General features: G+C 37.0%; 1 protein-coding gene across 8 annotated transcripts in view; it reads left to right on the forward strand.

The window, feature by feature from the left end:
• ACMSD (aminocarboxymuconate semialdehyde decarboxylase) overlaps positions 1–12,251 on the forward strand; it is a 39,047-nt gene that overhangs the window by 20,948 nt on the left and 5,848 nt on the right. For all 8 annotated transcript variants that reach the window (XM_068949202.1, XM_009677413.2, XM_009677411.2 and 5 more), the window contains 6 exons: positions 238–334; positions 4,620–4,669; positions 5,985–6,221; positions 8,352–8,445; positions 10,030–10,125; positions 10,605–10,777. In XM_068949202.1, coding sequence (XP_068805303.1) covers positions 238–334; positions 4,620–4,669; positions 5,985–6,221; positions 8,352–8,445; positions 10,030–10,125; positions 10,605–10,777 — 747 coding nt within the window. The remainder of the gene's footprint in view (positions 1–237; positions 335–4,619; positions 4,670–5,984; positions 6,222–8,351; positions 8,446–10,029; positions 10,126–10,604; positions 10,778–12,251) is intronic.

Raw genomic sequence — 12,251 nt, forward strand, 5'->3', positions numbered from 1 at the left:
TTAGAAAGGGGATCTTTTTATTATGAAAAAATAACTCATTCAGGTCCTCTGAACTATAAATGATATTTTAAAATAGTCTTTGATTAAAAAATATTTTAAAATATCTACTGAATAAAAGTTAAAGAACTAAATTCTGTCGCTGAATATCCATAGGGAGCACAGTATACCCAAGCAACTATATAAATTATCATGTACTATTTTGCCACATTTATAATATATGAAAATGTCATTTCACAGGGACAGGCAAAGATGATGAAGAATGGAAAGGTGTTTAGAGTTATTCAAGAGAACTGCTGGAATCCAGAAGTACGGATTAAAGAGATGGACCTATCAGGTACTTCCATAAAGGAAATTAAATCATTGTGTCTCATACAGGATAATAACTTCTCTGTTAGTGCATCTTGAAGTGCTTAATAACAGTGTCAGAATTAAAAGGTCTTGCAAACTGATTTGTTAGCTTACGTCTGTTAAAAGTCAGCGAACACTAACATGGTTTACACTCAGACTCAAAAAGGGACACATTCCCAAAACTTTCCTCACTTTCAGTAGCAACTTATTCCTCACATGGACTTAGTAGCTACCCTAACTAAAGATGGCAGAATGCAGAACTGAAAAGGCAACATGCATTGCAAGTATAAAAGTGCCTTACGGAAAGGATGAACATGTTGAAGCCCCTGCATTTTTGTTCCAAATGTTAAAAATAATGTGGATACTCATAGGATTTTGTGCGTATTTGTTTCCTTTTCTAGCATTTTTTCTAGTCTGATGTTGCAATTTTGTCCTGTATTTTTACTAGACGATTCTGGGCCTAGAAAACGGGTACAATTACTTTCTCGGGAAAGAGAGTTTTCCTGATTTAGAAAGAAGACAAGCTTAGCAAATTTATTTTCCACAGGGTTACTGATAGGCGGTTAAATGTGGTTTGTAAGATAGGAGACTGTGAATGAGAGAAGGAATTTTCAGTCTAATGGATGATTTTTTTTTTTTTAGTATTTATTAACACTGTGATTCCAAATTACTTTTGTGAGAGAAATATCAAGTTATTAAAGATTATTTTTTCTTCAATTGAACCGAGAATAATTCCCTACATCAATTTCTCAGTAGACAAAACCTGAGCATCTTCTCCAACTTTTCAAAAAGAACAGATACATCTGAATTCTTTCAAAGGGCGTATATTTTAAACATAGTCTATCTGTGATTATTGTTTCTTCCTCTCATGCGATAGCATGTTAGGAGACGCTTTTGGTCATTCTCCCAGTTGAGGTTTACTCTGCAGTACATAACATAGGGCAACTTAGCAACTCAGGCGCTGGTGAGCAGTTTTTTTCTTGTCATTCAACCACAGTGTGGATCATGAATAGCCCTTTGGCATCTTTTCCTTTCAGATATTTCCTCTAGCACTACTGGCAAGTTTCTGTAAAACAATCCTGCCCCATTTAATTCCTCTAGATAAAGGGAAAACACAAGGGCAATTTTCTCAACTTTTTGCAACAGCTCTCCAAAAGAGAGAATGTATCATAAAACTAACACCACGATATTTCTCCACAGACTAAATAAACAGTGCTCACTTGTTAATAAAAATAATTTCTAAAACTGTGTGTTACAGCACCATCTGGTGACTTTTGCCATAAAAATGTCCCCTTTTATTACAGCACTCTAGAGAAACTGCCAACAGCCAATTAAATGTAAAAAAAAAAAAAAAAACCCTTACAGTTTTTCATTCTTATCATTCTTCTAATGATAAAGACTATGGGCTACATTTTGTTCTTTTTCTGTTCAAAAGGTGTAGCTACTTACTTCAAAGACACCTTTGTGTAACAAAAAACAAGGTAGATTATGTGCAAAACATTAACCCCCCCAAACATGTCACAATTTTGGAACAAAGATGCAGGGAGTCTCCTAGCTGAACAAAACTAGTGTCAGTCATTGTAAGGTGTTGTTAACTCAAGAGAGATTGGATGGCTTGGACCTTGGTTGCTAAAAGGCTTTGTTTGTGCAATGCTCTAGAAATCCTGCCAGTGGTAAGAAATGGTAGCCAATGTACTGAAGACAAGAAATTAGTTCTCGTAATCATATGTCATAGGTCCAGTCAGCATACAAGCCTGTGTTTTGAACCACTCACTAAAACAAGCTGTAAAGGCAACTAACATCACGGTTCTGTGACACAAATCATCGCAGTTTTGGTGGAGGAAATCTTCCAGTTAATCCTAACTGCCTTTTCTTATTATTTTTATCTTGGAAAACCCTCTGAAGAGATGCTTCCTGCTTCAGCTATGACATAGACATAGTAAAATGCAGTTCTGTGTGTCATCACAGTGGTGCAGTTAGTAATGACATGCCTGCCGTTAACGGTATATCATCTGCTAATCAGACTGCATGGAGAGGATTCTGAAAGCTAAGGGAAATCATTTTTTAAATAGAGTTTTTTTCTGTGCTGATCCATCTTCTTCCTAACTCTACTGTCTGAGAATGTTCAGCATAGAAAGCTACCTTCAAGACTTGTGTTGCATTTGTCTTGTAGTTCACCTTTCAAAAAACTGGAATGTCAGTATGATGTTAAAAAGCTCTCTCCCTACCAAATATGGAAGGCAGAATTCTGGATTCTAGGAATTATCCTATGACTCAAGAAATCTGACACTAGTCCTCTTAAGTCGAGGATCATGCTGTTTTACTTTAAAAATCAGACCGCTGAGGCTCCTAACTGCTGACTTGGTTGCATATCAGTCACAAGAAGAAGTAAATAACAAAGTTAAAAGGGATATGGAGTACTAACTAGTCAAAGTTCATTTTGTGATCAATTAATATTGAAAAATACTTGGACATCTGTGTCATGCCTTCAGGACAAGCTGATCAGAAACTAGGAGTAAAAGAAATGAATTTGCATGAAAAAGGAATTTGAATAATTCAATCCAAAAACATCAAGCAGATTCTAACAATTAATGACTCCTAGGGGAATGGGGAAGAGAAATGCAGGAGAGAGCAAGGAAACAGTTTGGTAAACAGGATCACATAGAGAGACAGACTGCTGTTACTATTAAAGCAGTATGGTATTCCAAAGCAATCAGTGGGATCAAATGCAATGGAAATATGCATCAACACACGAGTCAGTAACAGCAAAATAGAGAAAGAATTGTGCACTGTCCTAAGTAATACAAGTTACAACTTGTCCTTAGGAAGGAAATGTGAAAAACTTTATTACAATTTTTTTAGAAAACCTAAGTAGGAAAGGATTATTAAGAAAAGCAGCTGGGTGGAATAAAGGGCTTTGCTGAAAAGTGTAAAATGGGATTGGAACCAGATGCAACGCTTATCTGCGGAAAACATGGGGAATGTTCTCAAAATTACTAAGTGTCCAGTAATATACTGGCAGAGAATACAGTGAACTAGGGATCAAGACTTCAGTGCTCTTCCATATGCTTTGCATTTGGGGAAAAATGGGAGATGCTTAGTGCAAGGGTCTAAATTCTGGGCATCTGAATCATAAGTTAGGCTATACTTAAATATCTATGTCATTTTGTAGATCTAACCCTTTGGTCCCTGCCATCCTGCTGCCTGTAATGTTAATCAAATCTTGCAAGACAGCTGCCTTAGTTAGCTTTCTCTGTTACTTCTTAAAGCTCTTAGTGAGAAGAAAGATAAAGTCATTGTGTTAAACGTTGGAGCGCTTTGGCAAGAAATTAAAGAAATTAAAAGAAATTTTCATAGGATTTTCATAGGATTTTTCTGCCTTCTTTTATATCAGTAATTTCATTTTTAACAACTATGTTAAATTTTCAAAAGCCTTGCAAATATGCCCATGAAATGTGATGATAGGAGAGGAAGCCACAATCAGATCGGTAATTACATTTTTCGATTTAACTGTTTAGTGAATTCCTAATTGTTGCTTATTCCTTCTATTGTTAATTTGCTAGGTTTGGTAGGTTCATTCCTGTATAAAGTCACACACAAAATTATGGTGGGGAGTTTTATTTGAACAGAAACTTAACAAAATAGAAGTTAATTCTCTTTATTGTTAAAATCAAAGTTATTTCTAACAAAAGACAAACTTTTTCATCCTTAAAACCTCAGTAGTCCAGAAACAGGTGAATCAAACCCATCACAATATCACTTTGGGAAGCACTTAGAAAAACATTCTTTAACAACCTTTTTATCTTTGAGCAAATTTACGTATTTATTTATGAAATGTAGGTGATAAACATGACCCCACAGTAAACCTGAGATACTGCGTTCTATTGGCTTAACATAACTTCACGTTCATTCATGTCATAGTAACATTAAATGGCTATTTTACTTAATTTTACACATGGCATAGCAACAACTTTAAAATCAAAATACTTAGTTTCACAAAAGTATGAAAGCGTTCTTTTTCTTTCTACTTAGCAAAAATATTCCAGTTGTAATAAACTGATACACCACAAGATGTATTACCATGACCCTCCATTAGCAAAAAGCAGACTCTATCCATGCCAACGATAAATCATTTTTTCTTACATTTAAACCTTTAAATTACTAGGCCTTTGCCTTTCAAACCAAAGTCCTTTCTTGTTTTTAGCATTTTACAACAAAACAAAAAAAAAAGGTATATATGTAACATTAATAACTGCTGTTTTCTTTCACAGGTGTCACCGTCCAAGTTCTTTCTACAGTCCCTGTAATGTTCAGCTACTGGGTAGGTTCCTACTAGCATATTCTGTAACTCGTAGATATTACAAGATATCTTAAAAATAAAGTGCAACCTCCTGTGAATGAGGTGATTAAAGTAGTTGTTAGATCCCTGAAGTAAATGGGGAACTGTTCTGCTGTGAAAAACAAAAGACAAAATAGTCCAAATATTGGAAGAGCCAGCAGGATGTCCTGGCAAAGCTCCACTCTGGAGTACGCTCAGAAAAAAGAATGAGACAGCAACAGAATTTCTGCTGGGGACTTTATCAGGAGTAGCTGCAAGCATGGAGCACGAATCCATCATTTAGCAGGAAAATATATATGGATCGATTCCATGGAAGTTAGATATTAATCACTATTTTCTCATGAAAAGAAGAAGTAAAAGATATATTTGTGGCCTAATCCCCCTTTCTGTTAAATGTGCTGGGGGAGGATAACTGACTGACTCGGAATACTTTGCATCTTAAAATTCACAAGCAATTTAAATATATTCTATGCATTGTGATTTGAACGCACCAAAGAAATAAAAACAGTCTGAGAAGATAAATCATAGCAAATGGTGTTCTAAATATATTCTCAATTTGACTATTTAGCTGCTTGTAGAAATCAAGCTGTGATATGTAAACAAGTATCCTGCATTAAAAAACATGGTGTTAAGCCCAGATATAAGTAGCATCACTGATCTTCAGCATTTCTTTTTGGGTGACATATCTTTACAATTTTATGTTGATGTTTATGAGAATTTTTTCCTTCAATATGTTCTAGGGGGAAAAAAAAATCAGGAAACTAGTTAATTGCATGGATATTGTAGTTCCCTCATTAGAAATATGACTTCCTCTTTCTAAATGTTAGAGAGCTTTGCTCGAGTTTTCTCTATAAAATTGCCATGCTATAGCATCCCGCATTTCTTGTTTTTTATCTTTCCAGCTCCAGTAATAGGAGCGTAAATGTTCATTGCTGTGTTTGAAAAAAGATATGCTCAGGTTTTTGCATTTGTGTAATCAAAACCAGAGGACTGTTTGAAACAAAAGGACCAGATACTTAAGGGCATCAGCAAGCTGGGCTAGATTACACTCATTCTGAGCGATAAAGGCTAAAGCAGTTGATATTATATTCAAGAAAAGAAGAACTGTACCCAGAGGATTTAAAGTGAGGCAGAATTTAGTCCTGCTGGTTTCCAGTCATTCAGAACTGTAACGTAAAAGTTTAGGTTAAAGCCTTCTCTCTGTATTGTTTGCAGTGACATTTACCCAGTATTTTCCAAAGGTGATAACATTTGAAAACTATGTTTTAATGTATTATTCTGCTTAATATCACACCAGGCCAAGCCTCAGGACACTTTAGATCTATCCCAGATATTAAATAATGACTTAGCTGCTACAGTAAAAAAGTACCCCAAGAGGTTTATTGGCTTGGGTACATTACCTTTGCAAGCTCCAGACCTGGCTGTGAAGGAAATGCATCGTTGTGTGAATGAACTTGGATTTCCTGGAGTACAAATAGGATCTCATGTCAATGAATGGGACCTGAATGCACCAGAAATGTATGATATCTATGCTGTGAGTAAATGTTTCTCTGCTTATTTGGTGGGAATTCTGTGACACGGAATTCTATCTAAAATTACCTTGGGACATATTCAGTCATCAGCTATATTTGTAGGTGCATTAAAACAATTGATCCTTCCAGTCGGCTTAGTGTAAATGAAGGAACATTTACAAAACAGTCTCACTAATTTTCTTTAATGATTGGAAAATCAAGCTAATAAGAATATTCATTTAAAATTGCACAGTATTTTTTAAAGAAAGGATTTTAAAGTGCACCTCAAATGTGTTTTATCTGTGGATTCATTAATCCAGCCCCATTACCAATGGAACAGCATCCAGTTCTTAGGACTCTGTAAGTGTTTGATCCCAAATTTCTTACTCAGTCAAGTGAAATCAGTGAGTTTTGAGATTCAGATGATGTAAAATTGGCATTTTTCAGGCCCAAACCCATTTGCCCCCCATGCAGTTACAGCTGACTAATCCTCAGTGATCAGAGAACCTCAGTTTTAATTATATATGATAATTCATTACAGGATATAATGACAATAATATGAAATAGAACATTCTGAAACATACTTTATAAAATTAATAATAAAATATTTTTATGATACAAGTGTTCACTGTAAAGAATTGCCATCTTGCTTTCTGAGAGTAAGTGCAGTATCAAATAAGGCACTTACTTAGTCCTGTGTTTGCTTTTGTGTTCAAGTTATTACAGCCAATCTTATCGAGTAATTGAAAAAACTCACTGAGATTTTCTGAGATGGTCAGGGCAAGATACCTATAGAGCCAAAGTACCGCCCAGACTCACGCAAATAGGGCCAAAATTTCCAAACTGAATGTATTGATTGTAAAATGAGTTCATAGACTGCACTTCTTAAACAGCCTGACGTCCAGATGGGGACTCTTTGTTTGTCTAAATGATGGGATTTAATCAATGTATGTTCTGTCTCTGTTTCGGAGGTTATTATAGCTGTCACCTTGAAATTGATTCATAGAGGGTATTTTTCAAAACTCTCAATTTATTCAAGAATTCTGTTAGTGCAGCATTTATTTGGTTTTATGGTCACACACAGTCTGTTATCAACTTCCACTTTTGGAGATGCATACATTCTTCAGCTTATGTTTAACACTTGTAGGAAGTAACCTCTATCACTTGTAGAAACGTCTTTGGATAATAAAGATTATGAAATAAAACCATATTTGATAATGAACTTTACCAATCCATCAACACAGTTATTGAATTGCTGGTTTTAATTTACAAATCTAGATGACAATTACTCCCTAGAATCCACAAGTTAGAGCTTTATTTATTCATTTAATGGTAAATAAACCCAAAGGATTCAACCTTGTGATAATCTCCTTAGCAACAAGAGGAGGTCCAGAAATACAACTGACAAAATGAAGCTGTTTAATCTTCGTTAAGCATATGAATGGCGCTGATGACTATATACCTCAATTTAAGCATATAGTTAAATAACTCAATCAGGATCAGTATCTCATATCGTTCCTCTGTTTTCCTTTCCAAAATTGTCAGCAGTTTTGGCAAATTTAATGTACTTGAGTGGAGATGGATTACTGATGAGAATGCAACCAGATTTCTAACTGTTAGGGTAAATTAGAAAGGGGTTTAATATTTGTTTAGCCAGGCAGCAAGCCAAAGGGGCCAATTGTGGTGCAATAGCAATGAAAATTCCTGAATGCAGCTGGAACACTTCTGTAAAACCATTCTGATCTAGAAAATATTCTGAGAATTCATCATCATATCTTAAATGAAACCAAAAGAAAACTAGTTTGAACTGAGTTTTATCCTGTAGGATGACTGACATGCCCACAGCTAAAAAAGCATTTTTGCGCTACATTAATCTGAGGAGCACTTTGGCTTAGTAATAAAATATTACCATCAGTGTTTCCGCAGCAGTAGTCCAAATAAGAATTTTGAATGTGAATGAGGACTTCAGGATATGGACCAGAAGAGTAAATACAACCTACTATTGCATATGGTTTTCAGTTCTGGGACTGTTTTCATCACTAATAATTTGATGTTCAGTACAATTTTGCAGGTAGTCTTTAAAGCATGGCTAAGAACGTAGGTACGTTTTGGTACGACTAAGTCAGGATTAACATTTTTTCCCTTTGCTAAAGGCAGCTGAACAATTAAATTGCTGTCTCTTTGTGCATCCCTGGGACATGCAGACAGATGGAAGGATGTCCAAGTACTGGCTTCCCTGGCTGGTAGGTGAGTGTATTGCTTAATCTGTATATACAAACTGTTACTGAATCAAGCCCAGGATATTTTTGCAAAGGTGCTAGCGCACAGGAAAACTACAAGATTTTTTTATAAATCTGTTTTTTACATCTAACGCTACCATTAAGGCTGTTGTGGAAATTCAGCAGTCCCTTTTTCTAAGCCTGCATAGTTTGCCTAATCTTTTTATATCCAGAACTAAAATGAGTAAGACGAGCAACAGACTCTGGTATTCTCGTCTCCCAAGTACAAAGAGAGCAAATGACAAGGGAAAAGTCAACTCCCTCTAAAATGAGAACGCTCCCAAAAAAGAATTTTGAGTCGAAGAAGGACAGGGAGAGTAGGCAAAAACAAAAATTATTTCCTGGAATTTCTTAGGATTGTTTCTTGGAAATAGGTTGATCAGGAAGTATATTGAATTTAAGTTCACTTGAACTATTACAGCTCAAACAGCGTGTACTTTGGAAACTCCCCAGATATGTAGTTGAAAGGGAATTATGTAGTTCCTATTGTTCCCCTACTTGCTAGATATATCAGAACAACACTGAATAACACAGAGCCTAACAGGGAAAAGCTACTTAGAAATGCTTAGGCCAGATTCTACCCTCACTTATTTTGTTTTGCATGGTGAAATTCCTCTGACTCCAGTAGAAATATTCTGAACAGAACTGGGAGTTTTATGCAATATATGCTGGAAAATCTTAAGTGTTCCAGTCACCACTGTATTATTTCAAAACAATATCAGTTGGTCTTAATCAGAGCAGGCTCAACAACACAGACTTCAGAAGAGATTAAAGTTGTTACATTTACTTAACAAGGTGTAATAATCTAAAAGAAGATTCTCCTAGTAAGTGTATAAGGCTTTGCATCTCAAAGGATGTACAAACATGAATCAAAGTCATTCCATTAAGCTGGATAGGTATTGATACTCCCATATAAGAGTACTCACATCATAGCTCCTAATTTCCAAGCTGGATGTCTAAAGTTAGACACTTAAATGACATGATATTGTAAATACATTAGGTATACTCCGAAACTGAAGCCTGTCTTAGGAACCTTAACTGCTCGTAGGTTCCTAACTCTAGGCACCCAAAGGCAAAGAGAGACAGAGATTCTGTCTTAACTGCGGGCACTGGCACCAGGTCACAACCAAACCCCAATTCCACGTTGGAATAGCCACCAACATATCCGCCCCACTTTCCACACAAAGGAAACCCACGAGCACAGGGGAGAAGAGAACGTGGCATATTCCAGATCAGTCTTTGAGTGAGGATAACTGGGGAACCAAGCCTATACCATGCAGCTGAGCGTATATCCAACCTGCCAGCCAGCTGTCCTAGCAGTCTGGGATAGAAACTGGGCTTTGAATTCAGAAAATCTTAGCTTCTAGTCCTGTGTTCTCATTACGGTTAATTAATGCTCAGTTCAGTGTTCCGCTAATGGAAACAATGCATAAATTTCACCAGCTGCACTGTAACTGTCATTTTTGCGCTAGCTTCAAGGCCTGTTGAGGATAACATTTAACACTCAATCTTTGCCAAATATATGATAAAGTTTTTTTTTTTGTGTTGTTAGGCATGCCAGCAGAAACAACCATAGCCATTTGCTCCATGATTATGGGAGGAATCTTTGAAAAATTTCCTAAGCTGAAAGTTTGCTTTGCACATGGAGGTAAGTAATATACCTCGTGAAACTGTAGTCGAACCTGGTACAGTTGTATTTTCTGATATGCCGGCTGATGGGGTTATCGGTCTAAGCCTGACGCCCGCTGAGTACTCTTACCCCAGAGAGTGAGGATATCTGCTAGCTACGTTGCTCATATGAACACTCTTCAGCCAGCGTTTCAGCTATTAAGGTAGCCTTTAAGAGGAAGCAAAGAGGAAGGGAGAGAAGTTAAGGGAGGCAGGAGTTAATTGAAATGATTAGGGAAAGGGACAAGGAGGCAGCAGCAAGAATTTGGGGCTCCCTGTAATGAAGAGTCGCAGAAGAGAGAAAAGGAAGGTGATGAGAGGGAAGGAGTAGAAATATGGCAGGTACAGAACACATTTTTTCTAAGTAACTGACAACCATACTTGGGGATCTTTGTGCTGGTAATGCGGCTTTTCCCCTATATATATTTAGCTTCTGTTACTAAAAATGTCTCCTTGCAGGTGGAACTTTTCCATACACAGTGGGGCGAATCTCCCATGGATTCAATGTGCGCCCTGATTTGTGTGCAGTGGATAATAAGGTGGATCCAAGAAAGTACCTTGGTTCATTTTATACAGACTCTCTTGTCCATGATCGTGGTGCACTGAGGCTACTAACAGATGTAATAGGAGAGGTGAGTTTTAATGCTTCCAGAGGCAGGCGAGTCATTCTATATTTAATTCTGTCTCTAAGAAAAAGCAAAACAAGAGAAAAGAGCCGAAAGAAGCACATTCAGTAAAACCAGAACCCAGGCTATTATAAACTGATGTATTTCTGCATGTTGATAATGTTCCTGCAACATGGAGTTCTTGAAATGGTGGTTTTAATCCACGAAATCATGCACTGTGAACTTCACTTCAGTGAGGCTAGTGCCTTGGGTGAGGTTGGTCAGGATAGGACTGCAAGCAAAGATTGCCTTATTTGGAGCCTTGTTTTCAAATGGCTTAGTTTTCAAATTCAAGGGTATACTTGAGGAAATGAAATAGTATTTCTGCTTGGGAAGATGTAGGCAGAACAACATCAGCAATAAAGAGTTTTGGGGGGGATCTTGAGTAACACATTAAATGTCATAGATGGCAAAATATTTTAATTGTTATAGTAGAAAGTGAGTAAATCTTAGTAGTTTAGCAGCTTGTTTAAGTCAGATACAGTGTGGGACAGAAACATCCAAGACAATCATTGTAATGTTTCAAATAATTCCTCCTTATTAGTAAATGCTCAGGAAGGGGTTGAGGATGGCATCACTCAGGCCAACTCTCAGTAGCTCATGAGGAATTAACAAAAGCCCTGTATTTGTGTCCTGATCTCTGAAACTCATGGAGTTTCTGCAGCTAGCAGACAGATACCTACAAGGTGAGAAAAATAGAAATGCAAGCTCTGTCAATGACTTTCTTGTCCCAGGACTCTCCATAAGCATATTCAATACACAGTGTCTCAAGCATCTCCCTAGTCCACTGCCAAAGAACCTTCCTGGTTAACAATGGTCCTTGGAAGGCACTTTTCCTTATGCGGTAGCAAGTCATCGTTTGACCTAAGCAGCCTCTGTGGGGCTAAGTTTTGTTACCCTTTGAACGTTCTGGAGAAGGTACTGAAGCACTGGCCGTTTGCTAAAGGTCAGGGATGCCCTCTCAGATTGCATCTGTTAGACAGAACCTTTTATTGGTGCTAGCTTTTTTTTTTTTTTTTTTTTTAATTACCGTTCTAAAAGCCTTATGGGGGAGTTAGATCAATATAATCTTTCTCCCCGGTACCTGTTTCTTTCTCTCCTATTTAGAAGACAGTCCTGCTTTGCTCAGTAAAATAATTAGTTTCATAAGATGCAACTTTCTTTGCTAGATTGGGTATCATCTGTACTTGATTGTCTAGTTGACAACTCTAGTGAGGAGTAAATCTCCCTTCTCCACCTTTTCAGCATGTGTCTTCATGTGCAGTGTCTCCTTCACAGAACCTTTGTATCTTTGCATTATCAAGCATACGTTAATACAAACACCTAAGCAGAACAATTGCAGCCATCCTGTCTTGGAGAGGGAAAAGAACCTGAGACCAGAAGACAACCTACAGCCTGTTTTATCTACGTGAGCAGACGTAGTCTTAACAGTGACATGACT

The sequence above is a fragment of the Struthio camelus genome, chromosome 6 (genome assembly GCF_040807025.1).
Source record: "Struthio camelus isolate bStrCam1 chromosome 6, bStrCam1.hap1, whole genome shotgun sequence".
Lineage (NCBI taxonomy): Eukaryota > Metazoa > Chordata > Aves > Struthioniformes > Struthionidae > Struthio > Struthio camelus.